Source organism: Zootoca vivipara, chromosome 9 (genome assembly GCF_965207765.1).
Source record: "Zootoca vivipara chromosome 9, rZooViv2.hap1.1, whole genome shotgun sequence".
In the NCBI taxonomy this organism is placed as follows: Eukaryota; Metazoa; Chordata; class Lepidosauria; order Squamata; family Lacertidae; genus Zootoca; species Zootoca vivipara.
The window spans coordinates 60,354,297-60,379,306 of NC_142592.1; the positions used below are offsets into that span (position 1 = coordinate 60,354,297).

A 25,010-nucleotide genomic window follows, 5' to 3' on the forward strand; every position below is an offset into this window, starting at 1 on the left:
AGTTTTTCCTTTTACCTACAGTATATATTTCCCAATTGATTTTATAAAATATTTCTCTTAAAAATAGCAATTAGCAGCTGTCAGGCACATGGGAGGCAGCCTCCCACTCTGCCTGTGTTCAGTAGCTAAGGTGTTCTGCTGTTTTCAGGAAGCACAGGCACCCAGGAAGGCTGCAGAGTACAGAGCACTGGTCAGATCATTTGTGGAATCCAAGAAAAGACCCTTGCAAAGATCCCCCAGCCACCTCAAAAGTTAGAGTTTCACCAGACTTTCCCCTACCCCTTTCATAATTTTTGAATGCAATTTCTTTTCCCATGACGGATAATGGCAGTCAGTGAGGTGTAGTGATTAGAGTGTCAGCCTAGGACCTTGAAGGGTTCAAATCCCCACAAGGCCAAGAAGCTCACTGGGTGACCTTGGGTAAGCCATTGCCTCTTAGTCTAACCTACCCCACCTTAAGCTCATTGGACAAAAAGGTGGGATGTACAGTAAATGCAATTAATAATAATAATTAATAAAGCAGGCTAACTTTCTGACACCACTCTACAACCAAACCCTTGGGAAGATGGTAAAGAGTTGTTATGTTTTCAGGTGTACGCTTGAGCCTTTTCCTACTGTGAATTGTGAATATGGCAAACTGGTATTTGAAAGTGGATGCTTCATGCTTCCACACTTGTCTGAGAGGTGGAATTGGCCAAAGCTCAAGCAAGAACTTGCTGGCAAACCCAGGCCTTTTGCTGCAGACTGTGAGCCATGGTTCAAAGAGAACTGGCGAGAAGGAAATGTGGAAGATTGGGCTTTGAGTTTCTGTGTCAAGGCAATGGCATGATATTGATATCAGCCTTTGTTTGAGTCAGAAATTTTCGGAACCCTGATCAGAAGCCTTCCTATTAGAAAGTCAGCATATACTCCAACAATCTGTTAGGCAAACTTTCCCATCTCTTTCCCAGCTTAAGTGGTTCAACTTAAGTGGTTCAGGAGGAGGGGATGGATTTGCATGTTTAGAGATGCACAGCTCTCTCCCGAATCCAGATTTTATAGCTAAAATCTACATTTGTTCGTTTATATATATTTGACTGCTTTTTGGTAGTTTACTAGTGACTCCACTCTGTGTACAGATCTGTAGCGATTCAGCTTACAAGGGGTGGCAACTAGACAGGAGCAATCTTTTTTCCATCCTAGTGCTGAAAATATTGCCGACCAGCTGATTAGATGAATGTCTGCAATTCAATTAAGAATGTTGCACTGGGGTCATATAATATAAATGGAGATAGCACCTTTTGCCTGAGTTACAGCCTTGATAATTCAGCACTGCTTTGTTGTTATTTACGAGGGCAACTTCTCAAAGCAATCTGCATAGATCCTGCTATAAACCAAGGTGGAAACATTTTGCCATGATGTCACATCACAGCAAAAAATAAAAAATAAATGATAATAAAAAAAATTCCTTCTCGTTCCACCGCCTTGCTTACAAAATGAAAATAACTGGCTGGGGGTTCGGGGAAGTAGGAGTTGGAAATGGTGTAAAATCACATGGCTTTAGAAAAGAAAATTAATCACTTAGCAATGTACTGGTCATGATGAAACAAATGTGGAAAGTCTAGTGAACTTTTACTGTGTGTGTGTGTGTAGAACCTCCATTAGAGAGTGCATTGTTTTGCTTTTTAAAAGGAAGATAACAGAAGGCCCAAATGGCAGTTGTAGTCTTTGAGGCAGCTTTCCCCAACTGGGTATACTCAAAATTGGACTACAGCTCCCATCAGGCCCAGCCAGCATGGGCAATAGTTAAAAACAATTCCCACAACTAGGTGAAGGGAGATGGGACATAGCTGGCCTGCTTGTTCTGGGCAGTTGCAATAAAAAAAAAATCAGAAGATGTGTGTCCAAGGTCGCAATCTACCTGAAAGTCTCTTGGTATTATTTTTTCCGGACCGTTTCCTTTTTCTGAATCTGGCTCATCCAATTAGAATGACTGCAAACCAACTTCCATTTACTTTCAGAGAAATTGGTTCACCCGCCACTCTCCACCAAACACACACACCACCCCAGGTCTCCTAACTGAAACCTTCAGTTTCGTGAAGCGTCCAAACAAACGAGGCAGTGTTGAGTGTGGGGCATATTTCCTTCCAAAGACAAGTTACGATACATAAAATTTAAGAAGAAAGTCCGCTACTAAACAAGAAGCCTTCTCTTTAAACATTGTGATTTCTTTACCAAGGAAAGAGTTGAGAGCAAACAGGCACTCGAGTATTTTGGCTCAAGCTAGCGGGAGACTCCAGGTTGGATATAGCAAAACCTGACATGAAATAATTATTAACTTTTGTGGGGGTCCTTTTTGCACAAATTCATATTTGCATTGTTGTATAAGACTTGTTGTTGTTGTTTAGTCGTGTCCGACTCTTCGTGACCCCATGGACCATAGCACGCCAGGCACTCCTGTCTTCCACTGCCTCCCGCAGTTTGGTCAAACTCATGTTCGTAGCTTCAAGAACACTGTCCAACAATCTCATCCTCTGTCGTCCCCTTCTCCTAGTGCCCTCAATCTTTCCCAACATCAGGGTCTATTCCAGGGAGTCTTCTCTTCTCATGAGGTGGCCAAAGTATTGGAGCCTCAGCTTCAGGATCTGTCCTTCCAGTGAGCACTCAGGGCTGATTTCCTTCAGAATGGATAGGTTTGATCTTCTTGCAGTCCATGGGACTCTCAAGAGTCTCCTCCAGCACCATAATTCAAAAGCATCAATTTTTCGGCGATCAGCCTTCTTTTTGGTCCAGCTCTCACAATAATAATAATAATAATAATAATAATAATAATAATAATAATAATAATAATATACACTGCTTTAAAAGGTATATCGTAGGAGAAATGAACACTAAAACACTGACAAATTTCCCTGGTGACTTCTTCCTTTAGAAACACACACAAGCAAACTTGGGTGCCTCACTAAACTTAAAGTTGGAATAATGAGAACTTGAAATTGACACTTCTATCCATTCCTAAACAAGGCTCTGCCAGGTTGTTTCTTTCAATTTCTGACCAGTTGCCAGAGACCTTGTGAATATGCTTTATGAATTTAATGCTTGGGCAGCTGGTTGTTGTTATAATTCAACGGATACATAAAAATGTAAAGGATATTCTTGCTTTGCAAGGGGTTGGACTAGATTACCCTTCTGGTCCTTTCCAATTCTATAATTTTGTTATTGTTAAATAGCATATAGTTTCTGCTTGGCTGTTGTTATTCCAAAAGGCTGAAAACTACTCACTTGTGTATAAAATGCCGGTCAATGTGACTTCTTTGCTAAGATGCTTGGGCTGCAAGAAAAAACAATTTAAATGAGTGTTTCTTGCTAGTGCAGTCTAGGAATTGAAAGGTTATTGTTGTAGCAGCTGTAGTTTATGAGAGGTAGAAACACATGCTACTGTGTTGCAGCCTTTGATATTTATTTATGCAAACATTAAGCTTTTTGAAACGTAATTGTTAGGAGAACACCACGAAATAATACCTTCAGATAGCACATCCCCTCCAATAACTCAATCCCAAGTCCCCTGCAAAGGGCTGCTTTCTCATATGCCTTTGCAGCCTACTTAGAACTAAAGTATTATCTAAGCATTCCTCGCAACCTTTTCAAGTAACAAACATATTGGCCCATTCAGACTTATTACCTCTCGATGGGTTGTGTGCAGATATACAGGCAAAATCAGTTGCCCAGGGAAGGCAGGATCTCTGGACATCCAGTTCAGGTGTTTCAATTCAGGGGTCTGTTCGTGATTTGTCATGATGCTGGTACTTGGGTGTCATGACCCGAGAGCAGGCATCCCCAAACTCGGCCCTCCAGATGTTTAGGGACTACAACTCCCATGATCCCTAGCTAACAGGACCAGTGGTCAGGGATGATGGGAATTGTAGTCCCAAAACAGCTGGAGGGCCAAGTTTGGCCATGCCTGTACTAGATGATCCTCAGGTCCATTCCAACTCTACAATTCTGTTTTGTTGTTGTTGTTTAGTCGTGTCCGACTCTTTGTGACCCCATGGACCATAGCACGCCAGGCACTCCTGTCTTGCACTGCCTCCCGCAGTTTGGTCAAACTCATGTTGGTAGCTTCGAGAACACTGTCCAACCATCTCGTCCTCTGTCGTCCCCTTCTCCTAGTGCCCTCAATCTTTCCCAACATCAGGGTCTTTTCCAAGGATTCTTCTCTTCTCATGAGGTGGCCAAAGTATTGGAGCCTCAGCTTCACGATCTGTCCTTCCAATGAGCACTCAGGGCTGATTTCCTTAAGAATGGATAGGTTTGATCTTCTTGCATTCCATGGGACTCTCAAGAGTCTCCTCCTATATATAAAGGATTCTATAAATCAAGGCTGTACATCAGCTCTATATGAACTACAAGGCAAATTGGGTTGATCCAGGGAGGGTGTGTCACATTTCTAAGTCTGATTGTGCTGTTAACAAGGTGTCTTGAGGTGGAACAGGGACTCCCTAAGCTCTGACACTTTGGCTCTCCAAAAATGCATGGTGGTGGTTGTTTAATGGAATCATATATACTCATACAAGGTCATTTTGGTGGCTGTGCACATAACATGCAACAGGGCTGGGCTAGGACCTATCTGATGTGCTTTTTTAAATTCAAACTTTCAGGGAGGATTTTATATGGGCTGCCATTCAATAAAATGGCATTCCCTATCTGCAGGCTAAAGTGTTACCACCACCTCATTTTGCAATGTAAATAGATTAGGCTCAATAGTACCCTACTGCCATGTACCAATTCTCCATTCCTTTCTTTCAGCCACATGACCTGTTTATTTAGCATTCAACCTGATTTGCTTGCACCAACGCTTGTGCAGTGGTTAGACCAGGCATCCCCAAACTTTGGCCCTCCAGAAGTTTTGGACTACAATTCCCATCATTCCCGACCACTTGTCCTGTTCCTGGGCTGTATGGGAAAGTGTGAATTAGGTGGAATTGAGCTAAAATGCAGACCAAACTAAAGTTCTTTCTAATCATTGTACAGATGCCATGCTATGAATGGCAGAACTAGTTACCTGGGCTCTGTGATTCTTGATGCAGGAATAAAGATGAAAAATTCAGCGGGCACTCTGGGGTAGCCGTTATGTCATTGTGAAACCCAATCACCTCTTAAATTTGCCTCAAGTTTTTTTTTTTAAATGCAACTGTAAAGCATTCCATCTAGCCAAAATACCTCCCAAATTCTGGTGTGTGTGTGTGTGGTATTTTCAGTCATATGAGTGTGAAAAATTGCGTGTGAAATTTCTCATCAGGTGAAATTAAAAACTAATTTGAGGCTTTGTTTTAAGAGGAAACTTCAGAGGAATGAAGATAGAAGCCTGAAAGAGCTAGCAATGCCTCTTCGGAGGCTGCTCGTTACACACCTTTTCATAAAAATGCAGCAAACAAATAAATCATAACATCCCCCCTTCTTCTGCTTAATCTTCTATCTCACTCTAGTGGCAGAATTCCTCTCCTTGTATTAGAAAAACCCCTGTTAACGTACGGCAGACATCCCAAGGGCCGCATTCCCTTCTGGACAATGTTCAGGGGCCATGTTCTAGTGGCAGGTGGGGCCAGAGGCAAAAGTGGGTGGAGCAACAAATATTAATTTCAGCTTTGTACAACAGGCTAGTTTCTACACATAGCCCTCTCTGTCCTCTACCCAGGCAGGCAAGAGCCATTGTCAGAGTTCTAGGGCACATTCCAGCCAGGCAGAAACACGTAAGGAGGCTGCGAAGCAATCCAGAGCAGTGTTTGTGGCCTGGGGAGTTTCAAGGATCGGACAGAGAGCCTGCGCCTGAGTCTCCTGATCCTCGATGTAGTGTGCATATGTTGTAACCTGTTGGAAATGTTTTGGGGGCTGCCTCTGTTTTCTCTTTTGAACTCCTTGTGCTCACCCGACAGAGCAAGCCACTGCTTTTTCGCTCCTTATCTGCACCGGAAATAACACAGGCCAGAAAACAAAATAATGCATTCTAATAATCCATGGATGGTGACAAGTGCAAAGAAATGGAACAAGTTGCCAAAGCAGATGGAAGCCTGTACTTTGGTGGAGAAGCTCAGAGCGAATCTTGCAAGGGTTTTTTTCCCCCCTCCCTGCTGAAGCAAATTCAAAGCTGACATTTGCTTTAATAATTTCTACTTAATTTGACATTATGATTTCATGCAAATACCATCTAATTTTTCTGTAAAAAAAAAAAACCCCAACAAAAAACAAAACCCACATCCTGATTTACTGTGAAAATACCTTGCTCTTCACAAGATATGATTTATGGCGGATGTTGTTGGGTTTTTTTTTTTTTAATTGTTCATCTCTTCCGGCATCTGGCACAATAAAGATTGCGATTTTGTTTTCACATATGTTATGCAAGAGGAGATCAGGATGTGGAGTTGTTTAGCATCAGGCGTGTGTGGTTTAATTCTCACTTCCAGTAGCACAACATTCTGTCATATTTTCAAGGAGGCTAGAAAGCATTTCATTCTGATATGTCTTCCTTGATTGTGATTTTAACCTTCTGTTCTAAGCTTTTTTTAAAACAACAACAACAACACAAGAACCCTCTGCGTTTTTAAAAAAAATCAATTTTATTAAGTGATCCACTAAAAACAACAACCCCCACACCATTTCAATAATTGTGTTACATTTGATTGCCAACAAACACAGCAATACAAAATGGAGTAGCCATCTCTTAATTGCTGAGTTCTACGGGGTCAAATTCTACCATTTTATGGATCTGTGTATCCCATGAAAAGCAAGTAGGGAATATTTGCACCTAATAGGCTGGCCTCCTTTAAGAGGGGGAAACCATGGCTCAGTGGCAAAGCACATTCTTCACATGCAGAAGGTCCCAGGTTCAATCTCTGCAGTATCCAGGTACCCCCACTAGTCAGTGTAATCCCAGCCAGCACACCCAATGGTTAGGGATAATGGGAATTGGAGGCTGCACCATGTGAACTATCCTTGAGTTAAGCATGTACCCTAGATTGCAACATTGCTTGTAGCCCAGAGGTCGGGAAACATTTTTAGGCCCAAATGGGTGTGGGGCCACAGGCAAGAGTAGAAGGAAAATGGGTGCAAATTGAACCTTTGTGCAGTAGGCTAGTTTTTACATGTGCTCACATAACCCCTCTCTGTCCTCCCATCTAGGCATGATCAAAATTCAAGGATATATTCCAGCCAGGCAAAAAAAATTCAAGGAAGGTGTGGAGGAGGGCCGGTGTGGTTTGAGAATAGTCCTGCGGGCCTGATAGAGAGGATATGGGGGGCACATTTGGCCCCCAAAGCTGAAGTTCCCCAATCCTTGCCATAGACCTCAGAGGTACTGTTGGAAAAGCTCAGAGAGTACAGCATGAGACTCTTAATCTCAAGGTCGTGAGTTCGAGTCCCACATTGGGCCGAAAGATTCCTGCATTGCAGGGGGTTGGACTAGATAACCCTCGTGTTCTCTTCCAACTCTACAGTTCTATAATTGCGTGTCTTTCTTTCTGCGATGTGCATAGGGATTCCTTGACCAGCACACTGATGTGGAAAGGTAGGAAGTTTAACAGTGGCGGATAGGCTATATTCATGATCAATTCTTGAATTATCTTTCAGATTGCCTTTTCTCTCTCTCTCTCTCTCTCTCTCTCTCTCTCTCTCCTCTTCCTCCTCCCCCCTTTTGTTCTCTCAGCTCAGCTCGACGCACCAACTAATGCCTGGGCTCTGATTCCAACTCCCCTCCCCACCCACACTTTGCTGACATCATAAATTATCCAGATCTAAATGGACAACATTCATTAGCCAGGCACTTTAACGAAAGAGCTTGCTCAGGAGCTGCTCGCAGCTCTCCCCCTTTTTATTAAAAGTTAAAATGCTCCTGGCTGTCATGGAATGAAGGGAGGGGAGGTGGGCGGGCGAAGGCAGGTTAGAGGACAGTGCCGCAGAACTAATAAATAAAAATAATAGCGATTACTGTTGGCTGAGTGACCCGGGGAGAGTAGCAGTGCTGGGCCATTTGTTGTTTCCTTTTCACTTGTCAACAGCCAGTGGCTTAAAAGCCTTAGCCTTTGTTCAGGGCCTAATAGCACCTGTTGGGATGATGAGGAGGCAGCTGTCAAGGAGAGGGAGGGAGAGAGCAAGGGAAAAAATGATGAGTGGAAGCTGTGGGGGGGGGGTGTGTGCCAAGGAGGAACAGGCCCCCCATTAGTCAAAATAATATATGTCCTGATACAAGAGCAACTGGATAGTTCACATCGGACGCTAAAGAAGGTGTGACTTCTCTTTTTCTGTATGTTCCTCATCTCCAAAGCCTTCCTTTTCCTTCCAAGAAATGGGGGCCTTCACTAGAGAGGGCTGAAAAGAGGCCATATTGCCTAGTGATTGGAGCAGGAGACCCAGGTGCACAATGAAGCTCTCTGGGCAACCTTTGCCTAACCAAGGGACCCCCAATCGTTGTCGCCCAGCAGCCCCCAGTCTTTGTTCAGATGCTCCGCAGCATGCCTTTGAAGAAAATTTGCAAATTGAATCCTGTGGGATTAAAATTGCAATATAATGAAAGGCAATATTATGAGAAATAAAAAATGCAATTGAAAGTCATGCAGGGTCTAGCACAGTACATCACAATCTGCAATGGACCAAAATAACAACAACATTAAGTGATCTGCCAAGGATCTGTGGGAAAATAAGTTTTGGAGCCACTGGGTTGGTCTTTCCCGGCCTAACATACTTCACAGGAAAAACAGCAGAAAGAGTCTTGTGGCACCTTAAAGACCAAGCAGTTTAGGATGGCATAACATCCTGCAACTCAAGCTCACATTGTCAGGTGCATGAAATGAGATCTTCATTGTCAGGTGTAGAAAGGAGAAGCAAAGCAAAGCAGGAGTTGAACGGCAAAGAAAAGCAGAAATGACAGTCAGTGATAAAGTGGGGAGGGGCTGGGGAATTACTGTGCCCTGAAAGAAGGGCATTTGCGATTAATCAATCCACTGTGGGACCACGTACTCCCTGGAACTCTCTGCCCATTGATGTTAGGCAAGCCCCTTTGTTATACCGTTTTCGACCCCCGCTAAAAACATTTTTGCTGAGGCATGCAATTTTAACATGGAATTTTATTATGCATGTTTATTTTAAAACAACCGATTTCATTTATATTTTGATACATTTTATGTGAATTTGTTTTTCAATCTGTGTTTCTTAGTGAGTATTTTACATTGTCTTCCACAAACTGCTTTGAGGTTATTTTTTTGTTGATTGGGTGGTTATGTGAATTATGTTAAAGAAAGCACAAATCAAACACTAACCTAACGAATGAATAAAGTTTAGGACATTCCGAGAACGTTGAAACCTGGTTTCGAATTATTTTTCCTATGCCTATTCCAACATTAGCCTGAATGAACTGCTTGTTTTGAGGGCACTTCTTATTTAAAAGCAAATACGAATCTGTAACCAACATATCTGTATGGTGGCAGCAGGTGAACTGCTTCTATTGACATCCCAAACTGGGCTACTGTTGCTTTAACTCTGCAAGTTACACAGAAGTCTTCGGTTTCTTTATGAGCACACTAGGGTGAATATTTTGTCTAGCTGCAGGGGGAAAGCTTTGTCACGACTTTGCTGACAATAGACTTAGAAGTAAAATGGTCTGCTTTTGGTGCCTGGAGGTTCTGTGGTCTATTGTTCGTTCACAATGGATTTCTATTGCTGCATTCCTGCTTTGCAAAGGTTTGTTAGCTTTTAATGACTGACAGTCTTCTACTGCAAATACCATGGTATTCTGGCCTGTTTACTTACTACTCAAGGTTTTTCTGTTTTGTTTTTTTTAAGGAACAGCAGAAAGGGAAAAAAAGAAAATAGCAATGTTTTAGATAACCTATTCAGGATTGTTGGGTTTTCTTTTTAACTCTTGATGAAGTATTCACTAGCAAAATACAGTCTATTTGTTAGTGAGGCACAGGGGGGAATAATCCATCTTATATATACTTTCTGAATGCTTGGATCAGCATCGGAGGCCCCTCTCCAAATCACCACTGCCTTAGATATGGAAAGTTGGCAAACAACTTTCTCAGGCATGGCAGTACAGTTGTGGAATACCTTTCAAAAGAAAGCCCACCTGGGTTCCTCATCCCTGGCCTTCCATTGTTTTTGTGGGGAAGTGTAATATTAGAAAGTTTCTTTTCCCAAAGTTTTGAATTCTGCTGGATTATGGTGGTTTTCTTTTGCCCCGTCCTGTGTTTTATTTAATGCTTGTTGTTCATTCTAAGCACATTGTTAGCTGTGTAGGCCTTTGTTTTTAGGCAAAAAGTATGCATTTGTTCGTTTCTATTGCATAGTTTATGCACCACCTTTCAGGGGACAGCATTTTAATAAGAAATACGTAGAGGCTCCAGCTTGTACTGCACACTAATAACATACAAGAACCTAGGAAACTGCCTTATACTGAGTCAGACCACTACAGTGGCTGGCAGTGATTTTCAATGGTCTCCCCTAGTCCCACCTAGAGACACCAGGGAGCATATGTGGGACTTTCTCCATTCAAAGCATTTGTGCTCTGTTTCTGAGCTGCAGCCGTCTTCATTTAAATTACGTCTTTTAAAATGCAGTCGACGTAGCATTTACAAGTTGCTGTTGACTGGTGATTTCTTAACTTGGGGTAAATAACTTAACAGGTGGACCCAAGCCTACTTAAAGCAAAGTGCTCTTATGTGACCATTAATAGTAATTTCCAAGGTACAAAATGCTACACGTTTCATGCTAAGCATGCTAAGCAGACATTTAGGGAGCGATCCAAACCCGAGGTCCACCAGGATGAGTGGAGTTTGCAATAGGTGTCTCTCCTGCTTAGTTGGCCGAAGTCCCTCTCTCAGCCAGAGATTACACCAGTGTAGGTCTTCAGCCAGGGCTCAGCTAGCCGAGTCAAGGTTAGGGTAAGTCCCAAAAAAGGAGTGTAAGGGGGCCAGGACTCCCACTCCTGAACGGAGCTTGGAATAGGTGCAATGTATCCCAGCATAACACTGCCTTCCTATGATTTGGACTGCTGTGCCCAAAAGCCAAGCTCCAAAGCTAGCCCTATTGTACCACTTATGCCCAGTAACAGTGGATGGGGTAGGGTGGTGGCGCTTATCTGACCTCGCACCTGGTGCTCCCACCGGCAAGTTTGTATCGTGACAACCTCACTACTGCTTCTCTGCTCTCCCTTCCAGTAAACCACAAAAATGCCACTGGCAGGAGGTCAGATAAATTCTCCTGCTTCACTGACCACTTGTGGCATTTAAGACAAGGATGTACTGGTAATTATGACAACAGTCCTAAGGTCAGTTAGGTATGGTTTGGTTGACCAAGGCTACCCAGGCAGTTTCATGCTGGGTATTTAAATCTGGGTCTTCCCCATCTAGAAAGCTGAACCAGAAGCTGTCTGTGTAAAGTGCCTTCAAACCATATACAGTGGTGCCTCGCTTAACGAATGCCCTGCTTAACTAAATTTCCGCTTAACGAAAGGATTTTTCGAGCGGAGGTTGCCTCACTAGACGAATTCGTTTTATGAAAAATTCGTCTAGTGAATCACGTATGGGCAAAAATAAAAATAATAAAAATTCAATGCATCCCTATGGGATTCGCTAGACGAATTTTTCGTTATAAGAAAAGACCCATGGAATGAATTAAATTCGTCTAGCGAGGCACCACTGTATTCACCTCTACTACTGAGCGGTGTGACGGATGTAGCCTCTTGGACAACCAAATGAAAACCTGACCAGACCCATAATCTAGTGCAGGGATGAGGAACTTGAGGACCTTCAGATGTTGTTGGACTATAACTCACCATCATCCTGTCATCATTGGATATGGTAGATAGAGTTGGAGCCCAACAGCAACTGGAGGGATATAGGATAGGCAGCATGAATGGGAAACCCATAATCCAGGGGAGTGAGGAGCCTCAAACCCTGGGGCTGACTACTGCCATCAGTCAGAGCAGACAACTCATGGGCTGGATGAGCCAGCAGTCAGACCCAGGATAAGACAGCTTCACATGCTCACACTTCTATGTTTCCAGCTTGGGTGCTCTCTGTGTTAGGACTAATAGGCAGGGCAGTGACCTGTGACATTGCCCACATCCAGTCCTACCCTGAGACTTGAGTAGTGTCACTGACTCCTGAGAGTATCTTGCTGGCATGGGAGGGAGCAGGCAGAAAAACTTCAACAAAATTAGAAGGATCCTTGTAATGCCTTTTTATTTCAGTGGAAGAAATTAACCAGTTGCTAATAATTGCATGGTCTCTAGGCCAGACGGTCCCTTTGAAAAGTTAACTTGTACTCTCTTTCCGTTCCTAGTAGGGGGTAAACAAATGGCGGCACCAAAATACACATAAGCACAAATGTGGAGAATAGCAGTTATATGTCTTAGATCGAGATAGTAAGGGTGGCTATTGTTATTTAGATGGAACATACTGGAGCACTTATCTTTTAGTACACTCCATTTTCGAACTGAATGCAGCGCTAATCGCGGGATTGAAAGCTATTGTAATTGTGCACCCTTCTAAATGCTGACAAGAATATACAATTACATTGTTTGGAACAGAGTTTAACATCCTCTGGGTTGTATTAGCATTTGTATTTACTTATGCATTAAAAATCTGCACAAAAAAAAGCAAAGGCAGAAAGCAAGAGTTATAAATATTAAACCCCCCCACACATATACACGCACAGATAGATATCCACTCTTGTCTGAAAATTCTGAAAGTATATATTTAAAGCAAGTGATATACATATGGAACTAACAAATAAATTGGTTTCCTTGTGCTGCTTCTGGGTATCCTTGAAGCATCGTGTTGGCCCCTGTGAGAAGTAGATAGACCCTTGGTTTGATCCAGTGGGGCTCTTCTGTGTATAGTTATACTGGTTAGAGTGTGGTATTGATAACGTCAAGGGTTCAATCCTCAGACGGGCTACCTGCATGTTCCAGCATTGCAGGGAATTGGACTAGATGTCCCTCGGGGTCCTTTCCAACTCTACGATTCTATAATTCTTCTACACTTTCTTTTTTAAACAGGAGTCACTGCCACAAGATGCATTATTATAATAATAATTTATCATCTGCCTTCATCCTGGGGTCCCAGAGCGGATTACGACGACTTAAAATGCAACATTAGAAGAAGAATTTTTAAGAGAGAATAATAATAATAATAATAATAATAATAATAATAATAATAATAATAATAAATCACAAATAATATAGATGGCCATTTGTTATTGGTGCTTCAACTGAGATTCCTTCATTGCAGGGGGTTGGACTAGATGACTATTAGGGTCTCTCCTAACTCTACAATTCTGTGATTCTTGGAAAAGAGTGATTGACAGTAATAATAATAATAATAATAATAATAATAATAATAATAATAATAACTATTATTATTATTTATTATTTATTTGTACCCCACCCATCTGGCTGGGTTTCCCCAGCCACTCTGGGTGGCTTCCAACAGAGATTAAAAATACATTAAAACATCAATCATTAAAAACTTCCCTAAGCAGTAGGTCAGAGGGCTTTTAAGTAGGTTCTGCCAGTGGCTATTAGTTATGATAGCTGCATGGAAACCTTCAGGTTCAAAGAAAGAACCTGCCACTGAATGCCAGTCTCTGTACAGCAGGACAAGGCTGCTTCCTCAACTCCATTGAAGAAGATAACAGTGGTTACCCAGACCCTCATTGTTGGTTGTGCCATGATAGTTTAAGTTACATGCCCCCCCCCCAAAAAAAGTAGGTCCACTGTTGCTGGCTGTTGTGGGAGAGAGGATTCTGGAGGACTAGGTAGACCTTTGATCTGATATAGCAGAACTCTTCTGCTGTTCTTATACATTGTAGGACTCCTTTCAGTCTTCTTCCCAGATTTTTCCATCATCACAAAGCGTTTACCATCCTGAACTTTGCCCCATTGTTATTATTAGTTTGCTGTGTATGTGTGTGTGTTTGTGTGTGTGTGTTAGTGTTACTGGGGAGGGGGGGAGTGTCTTGCCACAGCGTGCTTACCACCACACTGTGTTTAAACACGTTGTAAAGTGGATGTAATTGTAAACACACCGAGGGATATAATTACATGTAGCAGATTTAGGCACTAATTCTTTGCCTTTTATTTATTTTCCCTCCCCCAACTCTGCATAACACACACACACACACACACACACACACACACACACACAGAGAGAGAGAGAGAGAGAGAGAGAGAGAGAGAGAGAGAGAGAGAGAGAGAGAGAGAGAGAGAGAGAGAGAGCCTGCATACAGACACCCTTAAATTGACAAGCATCCATTATAGGCAGAAACTTGTTCTCTAAATTGAAAAACAATGAGCGCCAGGTTTCTGTGTGCCCATTGTCATATGGAATGGCTTTGTTCGGTAAGAGGAAAAAGCTAATGATTTTGAAACAGCAGGTGACAAAACACATTCTTTTTTTCATTCTCTCCCCTCTTATCAGTTTGTTGATGAAGTCATTATGAACTGGGGTCCAGGATGGGGTAGTTCTTATTTTTAGCAGATAGACTTTTAATGAGTTCCATTGTGCCGTCAGTCATGTTGATTCACTTAAACATTTTCCCCCCTCTCTCTCTTCTTCATTCAGAAACCCCCAGTATTGAAAAGCTACTATCAAAAGATTGGAAAGACAAGCTTCTTGCCATGGGATCAGGGAACTTTGGAGAAATAAAAGGTAAACCTCCTTTCTATCACTTGAAGGGATACAATTTTTTTTTGGGGGGGGGGAGATTGAAAATGCATTGCAATATATGTGAGTTCAATTAGCGCAAATGAAGCATGCCGCCATTTGCTCTTTTCCATTTCTGCACTTTTTCGCTGGAGAAGGGAGCAATGTCTTCGGGGCCAATCCTGCTCTTCTGAGCATGCCAAAACTTGGCAGGGCATTCCATTTGCAGCTGAGGCTGCCTGCATCTCTCCAACAGTCCACAGCATTTTGTCCCTGTGTGGGGTCTGGGAGTGCAGGCTGCTCTCAGTAGAAGCAGGAGAGTGGGGAGCCTGGAGAAGACCTCTCGAGAGCATGGTGAGATGCAGGAGGGAAGGTCTAGGCTGCATTTAAATGACCCACTTGCAACATGCCTGGAAAAGTGTCTGGTTGGTGGTTATAATAGGAGCTGTAGTGAGCACAGGATTGTACCCTTTAGGCTGCTCTCATTTGGAAGATGGTGCTGCCTCTTCTACTGTGATGAAAAATCCCATGAGCAAAGCTATGGGGCCCATGTCCATGCTGTTGCTCTTTTGTGGGTGGGTGGGCTTCAATCACATAGTGTCATATGCAGATTGTGCAGTTATTTATTGATCAATTAAGTATCTATCATGCCCATGGTGGCAGGCGACAAGGAGTAAAACAATTAAAAAGCAAATTCTTAAAAGGGTAAAGGGACCCTTGACCATTAGGTCCAGTCGTGACCGATTCTGGGTTGCGCGCTCATCTTGCATTATTGGCCGAGGGAGCCGACGTACAGCTTCCAGGTCATGTGGCCAGCATGACAAAGCCGCTTCTGGCAAACCAGAGCAGCACACGGAAACGCCGTTTACCTTCCCGCTGGAACGGTACCTATTTATCTACTTGCACTTTGACGTGCTTTCAAACTGCTAGGTTGGCAGGAGCTGGGACCAAGCAACGGGAGCTCACCCCGTCACAGGGATTCGAACCGCCGACTTTCTGATCAGCAAGCCCTAGCCTCAGTGGTTTAACCCACAGCGCCACCTGGGTCCCACCTGGGTTCTTAAAAGATCTTAAAAAACATACAGGTGCAGGCTGGGTAAGGTCTTCAGTGGGTGCCAGAAAGACTAACAGATCAGGTGCCTGCCTAATATTTAGAGGGTAGGAATTCCAAAGGGGTAGCTTCCACAGCACTTGAAGGCCCAAGTTTTACATTGTGTGGAATGGATGTCCCAATAAAGGTGGTGTCTGCATGAGGCCCCCACATGCCAGAGTGCAGTGATCAATGGGATACTCAAGGTATAAGATGATCTTTCTGTTATACCCATCCCAAGCTATGTAGGGCTTTAGGTGCCAAAAACTAACACCTTGAACTTAGCCTGGCAGACGTTCGGCATCTGGTTAAAGTGGATTTGATGCTCCAGCACCATAAACCTGCTGCCACAAATGAATAAATAACTGGAGTTTTTGCAGGTCACCATTCTATGTGCACTGTGGTAGGAGAGGTTACAGGTGGAATAATAAAAAAAATTCCTTCAGTAGCACCTTAAAGACCAACTAAGTTTTTATTTTGGTATGAGCTTTCGTGGTATGAACTTAGTTGGTCTTTAAGGTGCTACTGAAGGAATTTTTTTTATTTTACTTCGATCCAGACCAACACGGCTACCTACCTGTAAGGTGGAATAATGTTATTTATGCACTGCATCCATATGCAGGAAGTGCATGCAAACTGACTCCAGTTGACTCTCATAGCAAGAGCCCTTCTGGATCAGGCCAAAGGCCCATCTAGCCCACCATCTTGTTCTCACAGTGGCTGGCCAGATGTTCATAGGAACCACATTAGGAAGACATGAGCACAAAACCACTATCCCCATTTGTGATTCCCAGCTGTTAGTATTCAGAGTCATACTGACTCTTAATATTTGGAGCAATTTATACAGAGCAATTAGTAACCGTCAACAGCGTTCTCTTGCCTGAATTGTCCAGCCTTTGTTCAAAAACATTCAAGATGGCAGCCATTGCTACATGTTGTAGGAGCAAATCCCGTAATGGTGAATTACTTTAGTTTCTCCTCAATCTTCCAACGTTTATCTTCACTGGATGTGCTCAAGTTCTAGTATTTTGAAACAAACCTGCACACCGTACATAATTTCATGCTTGCCTGTCATCTGCTACTGTTGCAAAATATTGCTTGACCCTGGATGAGGTGTGACTGTTCTGTTTGTAGGATTTGATCATTTAATCATTTGCACAGACAAGCCGTCACTTAATTCTGCTATATCCAGGGAGCATGAACTTGCATTTGTGAAGCAGCCCATCATCTTACGTCTTTATCTGAGGCCATTATAGAAAAGGCAAGAGTTCAGTCATACCTGCAGAGTCAGGACTGCTTCAAGTCAGGAACGCTGCTGACTCGAGCATGCTTTTGTTTTGATGTACATCACATTGCTGTGTTACCATAAAGGATGGGAAAGCCACAGGCTTTGGGCAGGCCCGGCTCTAGGGGTAGTCTCGGTGGTGCGGGGCACCAGGGCGATCTCCGCGCCACAGCGCCAGGGCGCCCGACCTGCTTGAGACGGCCCTGGCTTTGGGGGTCAAATGCAGCCCTCGAAATTCATCTATCTGGCCTCCGGGACTTATGAAACAACACCTATTTTCCCAGCTGCAAACCCCCTCATCCCAACCTAGGCCTCTCATCCCAACTTTCCTTGAGGGCAATTGCCTAGCTGGAAGACGTCCTTGATAATGCTTCTAGCTTGCCTGGTTGTAGGATAGTGAGGGGCGTGTGTGTATGTGTAGAACTAGCCTCTGGGACAAAGGCCAAATATGTGTTGCTCTTTGCACTTTTGCCTCTGGCCCCACCCACCACTGTAATGTGGCCCCTTGAAAGTCGCCTATAAAGGAATGTGGCCCTCTGGCTGTAAAAAGTTTGTTTTGGTGTTGGGCAGCTTCCTCTGTTCCTATGAGGGGCCACAACAGAAAGTGCTTTGCCCAGGAAGCTCCCAAACCTTTGGTAGTTACACTGGTTGCATAAAAACAACGACCCTGGGACATCATTGGCAAATTCATCCATTCATGCCACTTTGATTTTCTATATTAAGCAGTTTATAAATTCTTAAAACAGGTAGGTAGGTAGATTGCTTTGGTCTTTACTTTCATTTTGAGAGAGAAGGAAGGAGGTAGCCAGGCTGACTCTTCAGGTCCCTGGCATGGGGCGCTCATGCCACCACCAGGAGCACAGGAACGAGAAAATGAGCCTGACCTGAGCCATGTTGCAGCTGTATTTCTTGAAACAACACGACGGTGTGTGCAGCCATCACACATGTATTGGAAAGAAGGCTTTCTTCATTCTTTCTCCATGAATACGAGGTTATTTATTACAAGCTCGCCAGCTCCAAAGTTTTAATTAATTCTTTGATATATTTGTCTTGGCAGTTGCCGTTTTGGAAAAACAGCCAGCAGACACCTTGGGCATTGAGATTTCTTTGCCCTGGAATGTGTGCAGTGCTGGAGTTCTAAAGCCTTTTGTAGGGATGGGTGTGTATACCTTACCCACTCACCCCTCAAGAAAAAAAACCCACACTGACTCCCACCCCAAACTCCTTCCTCATCTACTTCCAAATAAGTTAGAAGAATGAGCTGAAAGGGGGGGGGGAGACTGAAAAAAGAAGGCTCTGCTAGCCTTCGGGGGTCTCATTCACATCTCCTCCTTCTCCTTGGTAACTGAGGAGGAGAGTCCACTAGAGGTGTATATTGGACCACAAGATTCATCTTGTATCTGTAGCATTAAGAATCAATTTGGTCGGCTTCAGTTCCACTCTGTGTGGTTTCCAGTTCAACTTGCTAGTTGCATTTGTATCAGATACGTCAAAGCCAAAGCTCTGCCCATTGACTATAATGGAGAATCTAAAAATAGCCATAACTTTTTGTCTTCCTTTAAGAGGCAAGGAGAGTTTGCTGAATGAGGAGGGGAAGTACTAGTCCTTGAGTGGGGAATGAAAGAAATCTATATTACAAATATTAATAATACTGGTCAGTAAGAATTCAGCATATTGAAATCACAGGTACACTAAAAATAGAAAAAGAGGAAGAGGAAACATTGAACAAGACCAGGAGAAAAACCGGCTGGAAATTATTATTATTATTAATAATAATAATAATCAGGCAACAAATGAACACACAATCACATCACCTGGGGGCAGGGGACTTTAAGAGAAGTTTACACAAACGTAAAGAAATGGAATGGAAAGCAAGTAATTAAAAATTGCTGTTTGCTGGAAAACAGAAAGGGATTAGAATAAAAAGGAACAAATGAGTTACATCAAACATTGCTTCTTCAAATTGCCGTGATTGGGGTGCCCTGGGAAAACAATTCGCATGTGTTTAAAACCTAGACCTGTCCATCAAAATGAAATATTCCCCCACCTTTCCAGCCTCCCTCACTTAAGATCAGGGTGTTTTCTTAGTCAAATTGGTTTCGCCTTTTAAAAAAATGCTGCAGTCCTTTATTTTAATACCAAAATGCAGATTTGGGGGGATGCCTCTGCGATTCAGGACATTGGGGAGACTCTGACCTGATTCAACAAGCCTTGTTCACATCACCATCTGATTTGGGGATAGGAAAAACCTCACCTGCATCACCCCCGTTCCCTTCATATTTGGACCACACACGGTGTTGATACACACCTCTAGAATCCACTTATCTTGATTCTTCATTAGTTGTCACCTCCACTCAGGTATTTGGAGAGCCACATTTTTGGAAAACAACCCCATGTCACCAACTTATTTCCCTACCTTCCAAATACTCCTATGGTAGGTGTGAATTACTGTGGGGAGAAACTGCTTGACCTCAAGATCTTGTTAGTGGAGGTTAGGCTACACCAAACAAGCTTAGTGTGTGTGTGTGGGGGGGGGGTTAGACTGTGCCTTGAGAACATTTTCTTCAGTGGTTGCAATGCTGCCATGGAAAGAGCAAGATCAGAGAGGCCCCAGAGCAAGGCCTTCTCACTATTGTCATCCCTGTAGATGATAATAGCTGTGATTTCTTGCTCACCTGAACTATTGCATTCTGTGCTGAATCCCAATGTGGCAAGAGAGCATGAGAAACCCAGAAAGTGGACCAATCTCTGTGTGGATACAGCCAAGAAAACCTGCATTGGAAATAATGGGTTGGAGCCAGACATATTATTATTACATCATCATCATCATCATCATCATCATAAATTACCAACCCTTTCACCCTATGGTTCCAGGGTAAAGGTAAAGGGACCTCTGACCATTAGGTCCAGTCATCCAGTCAAAGGTTGCGGTGCTCATCTCGCGTTATTGGCCGAGGGAGCCGGCGTACAGCTTCCAGGTCATGTGGCAAGCATGACAAAGCCGCTTCTGGTGAAACCAGAGCAGCGCACAGAAACACCGTTTTCTTTCCATGCTTTCAAACTGCCAGGTTTGCAGGAGCTGGGACAGAGCGACAGGAGCTCACCCCATCGCAGGGATTTGAACCGCCGACCTTCTGATCGGCAAGCCCTAGGCTCTGTGGTTTAACCCACAGCGCCACCTGTGTCCCTATGGTTCCAGGGTGGGTTACAACAATATAAAATACAATATTAGATACAGTATAAATATTTGCAATAGGTGAAAAATACAATCACAAAATATAGGTTGGTTCCTGAAAATATATACCCCAGGGCAGGAGTATCTCTCCCGTCAATCCATTTGATAACTATGCTCCATATTGAGATTTCATCCTTTGGAGGAGTGTGGTGTGTTTTCATGTTTCAGTTATGATTCCTGTGATGGGATTCCTGTGAAAACATGTTGTGTGGATGCTGCCAATTATTCCTGGAAAAGAAATTTGGAATTTGTTTCTGCTCTCGAGGTTATTGGCATGCAGTAGGCGAGCTGGCACCAGGACATCTTCAAGGGAAATTTCCAAGGCAGGAATGGGGGAAAACATGTTGTGAGAATGTTTTTTCACCTGTGCAGAGTTACTTGAGAATGATTTTGGATGGTGCTGCCTGGATTTTTTTTGTCTTTATCACTGAATTATACATTAGTCATAAACACAGATCGATGTGCATCGTAGGTAAAGGCTGTTTTCTTTCTCCCCACAATTTGGTTGCTACCACAATAGGCATCGTATAGCTCAGTCCTATGCATGTTTACCCAAAAATGTGGTCATTGCTGTCCCTGCACAGCTTTGCAATTTTAATAGTTTACAAGAGGAAGGAAATGCTTACAACAGTGAGAGTGAATGAGAGATTATATCAGGAACTTCTTGTTTCAATTCTGGATTTGTGTGTGAAAGAGACAAATGGAAAAAATCACTGTAAACATCACATGTGATGAATTTCACAGTGACAATTCATGTTCGGCAATGTTTTCCATATTTATTAGTAAAGCCTTGATATTTCAGATCTGCTAGGCTAGGTTTGAAAACCTACTTGGTGTGTATAGTTTGCTCTCCAGTCAATCTATCTACATATCTGGGGCTAAGCTAGCCATCACTGGCCTGCTTTCACACACACACACCCCGCCAATCACTTGAAAATCAATGACGCTGGTCTTAGTTTGAACTTTGCCTGTAATAATGGGCATATAAACCTATCACACTGCTCTGTTGTTTGTCCCCCTTTGCCAGGTTGGAAAACTGCCAACTTTCTACATTTCTGCAGAACACTGGCAGTTCTACCCACAGGGTGAAATCATACCAGAATTTAGCAATTATATTAACGTAGCACCAAATGCATTAATATCCTATTTAGCAATATTCAAGATTGAGCCCCTTTTCAGTGGTGGGGCCACAAACATTCCTGACTGTTGCAGGTGGGTCTAATGGGAGTTAGACTCCAACAACATAGGGAGGGCAATAGGTTAGCCATCCCTGCTCTAGAATGAGCACAGTAGCTAAACATCCCCAGTCATACCTGTGTGTGTGTGTGTTCTACAAACAACAATTTAGAAGCAAACAAAGGGAACTTCCCACATAGAAGGGGGGGGAGACTGAAATGATGGAACAGTCCCCCCCCCCCCGTGAATAATTATCTTGATCAAAACCCCACATTAAAGTTGCAGTGGGGGGAGGCACAAATCAAATGTCTGTCTTTTCTCTCTCAGGTGGACAAATAGCAGGTCTTGGGAGGGATGACCTTCATCAGGAAAATATTGCAGTTGCCCTCTCCTCCTTATGCTGCTGTCCCCAGTCCAATTCAACACAAACATCATAGCTGTTCTTAATTGTGGTGGGAAGATCTGGGAGCCAGTGTGGTGTAGTGGTTAAGAGCGGTAGACTCGTAATCTGGGTAACCGGGTTTGCGTCTCCACTCCTCCACATGCAGCTGCTGGGTGACCTTGGGCTAGTCACACTTCTTTGAAGTCTCCCAGCCCCACTCACCTCACAGAGTGTTTGTTGTGGGGGAGGAGGGGAAAAGGAGATTGTTAGCCGCTTTGAGACTCCTTCGGGTAGTGATAAAGCGGGATATCAAATCCAAATCCAAGATCTGTCAATTTCAATATCTCATTAAAAAATAATAATTTTGAGTTCAGTTCTCCATATTTCCAGAACAGTTTGCTATTTTTCAATAAAGTCCTAATGAAATTTCATTGACATTTTAGTACAATTCATCTTAATATGCACAATGCACTTCTGTATGCTATTTTCACGAATACACAAAATCCATTCTGGAAGTCGGTTCGACTTCCAAAACATTTGAAAACCAAGACACGGCTTCTGATTGGCTGATTGGCCCCGGAAACAATGCCAACAGCCAAAACGGACGTTTGGCTTCCAATAAATGTTTGCAAACCAGAACACTTACTTCTGGGTTTGCAGCATTCCGGAGCCAAAATGTTCATCAGCTAAGCCCTTCGGGAACCAAGGGACCACTGCGTGCATTTGTGTACACACTTTACCACAGTATATGTGTTTTTCTATACATTGCTTAGATGGAAAAGTTATTCAGAAAATTTACAGCAGTGCGAAATTCAAAGGATAGCTGCGCTTCGCTTCACATTTTGTTTCAGAAAGTAAGAAATAAGTAGGTTTGGGAGATTCCATTGCAGATATCCCATGTAATGTGTAGTTTGGCTCAAAGGATACCTTTGCCTCCAAGTCATAGGTTGCACCAAACTAGAAAGTTTCGTATTACTGGGATGAAATTGACCCTCAGTCTCACCTGCCTACAATTGGTTTTGACTTGGATAATGTCACTGCGGTAACTCCAGATTTAAAAGGAACACCACCAAAATTGTGGCCTCAACACGCCTAATCTTAGTTCATTAAATCCCATTTGGCCTGAATGAGACGTTTATTTGAACAGTATAGCTCTGTATCGTGGAGCGTAGAGGACATCAGTAACAGGTACTTATGTCAAGCTGTGTCTAACATATGACAGGCCTCTAGTCTGCTGAAAACTAAACCCTTGTATGCTAGTGTCACCAAGATGGGGCAGTGGGTTCTCTTTGGAGAACGCTCTTACAACTGCCAATAATGGATTAAGAGAAATAATCCATTCAGTGATACTATAGCTCATCAGAGCCTGTGAATTAAAGACATATGTTATGTAGATTCGATGTATGGATTAAAAAGGATAATCTGTTAGGTGACATACAGAAACTTGAGATAAGTGGGCTAGGCAGATTCTGTATACGGATTGCGACAGATAATTCCATTTAAGTAACACTGGACAAGTTGAAAGACAAGCAAGGTGTTGGGGGGTGGTGGGGGTGGCAGCGCTCCGGTTATGAAGGGTAATCCACTGTGTGACACTTGGGATCTTGTAATCAGGAAACTGAAGACAAGAAAGCTACAAGGGTTCGCCACATTTCCCTTCGGAAGAGGAGGAGGAGAGAGCCATGATAAGGAGATTATTCAAGAGGACAAATGTTGGTTTAAACCCTTTAGTTAATACAGCACAGATTCCCTGGGAGATGCTGTAAAGCAGCATGCCCTCAGAGTAGCTATGTGAATGTAATTTATTTGTTCTTGAGGAATTTTTAATGCATTTTTTTGCCAGATGTGTCAGAACTACTGGGTTCTCTTTTAATGATAGCTTTGTGGCTGTTGTTGTTTTTCAAATGGAAGAGAGAGAGAGAGGATGGGCAGAGAGATTCTTAATCAAATGAGGTAGGGTGCATGTAATTATTTGTCACTCCTTATGATACATTCAGTGTTTACTGCAGCCCATGCTGGTTCTTTTCCCTTGGCTTCTCTTTAATGTATTTGGAGTTGGTAATGGAAGGCATCTGCCTTGGGAAGGCTCTCGCTTGAGAAATATTTCCAGAGGGGGAAAGGGTGTGAGGAGGGGGACACCTCCGAGAGCACACATGAGAGCCTATACTTTAAGGAGGGACTCTGCAGAACCTGAAGGATGTGGCTGTAGCCCAGTAGTTAGAGGCCTGGGAATTTGCACTAAGCCTCTCCCCAGCCCTATTTCCCTGAGGTGAAAAGTTCTGGGAAGAGTAAAGCTTAAACATACAATTCCCCACCTACTGCTTCAACCTAAACCTTGTCCTCACTACCTTGCACCTGAGAGTCACCAGCCCCAGGCCTCTGATGAATTTGGAGAATGGTCATAGCTCAGCACCAGTTTTGCATGCAGCAGGTCCCAGGTTCAATCTCCAGCATCTCCAGGTGAAGCTGGGAGGGACTCCCTGTCCGAAACTCTGGAGAGCTGCTACCAGTCAGGGTTGACAATGCTTGTGGGCGAATGGTCTGGCTGGGAATGAGGCATCTTCCTCTGTTCAAGTGGTTTTGAAGATGTTGAGTTTCAGGCACTTGGGTGAGGTATGGTGGAGAAGCAAAAACGAAGGAAACACCATTGAAACCTGTCTAATATAACAGGTATTTGTTGGGCTGCAGTAGCCCATAACATCTGGACAGCAGCAGGTGGACAAATACTGCTTTGCTGAAGTACTTGCATTTACATAGAACCTTCACATAAGTATAAAGTGTGCATCAATTAGAATGAAGAACACCCATTAAAGGAAAACACAGTTGGAAACATCCAGTACCAGAAATGTGTGTGGATGTATTAGGAAGAGTGTGGAATCCATTCTTCTTTACTTAAGGAGGTGAATTGCCCTGTGCTGTACTGAAACATCCATCACAATAAGCCCAACAAATTCTCACTGTCTCTAAAATCTTCCCAAAAGACAGCTCCTGTTAGCTGTCCTAACAGAGCAATGCTGAGCCAAAATGACTCACTTTATTTTTGTGTTTCCTTTTATGCCTTTCCAGAAGCCTCTTGTTTTCAGCTGTTTCTGGCACAGGCTGCAAACACCTTCTTCTTGTTTGGATGTCCTCCTTCTCCTTATCCTTTTTGCCCTCACAGCCCTTCG

The 25,010-nt window shown here is 43.2% G+C and overlaps 1 protein-coding gene across 16 annotated transcripts in view; it reads left to right on the forward strand.

Moving 5' to 3' along the window:
• SOX5 (SRY-box transcription factor 5) overlaps window positions 1-25,010 on the forward strand; it is a 723,673-nt gene that overhangs the window by 511,918 nt on the left and 186,745 nt on the right. For all 16 annotated transcript variants that reach the window (XM_088652478.1, XM_088652473.1, XM_088652474.1 and 13 more), the window contains one exon: window positions 14,595-14,681. In XM_088652478.1, coding sequence (XP_088508604.1) covers window positions 14,595-14,681 — 87 coding nt within the window. The remainder of the gene's footprint in view (window positions 1-14,594; window positions 14,682-25,010) is intronic.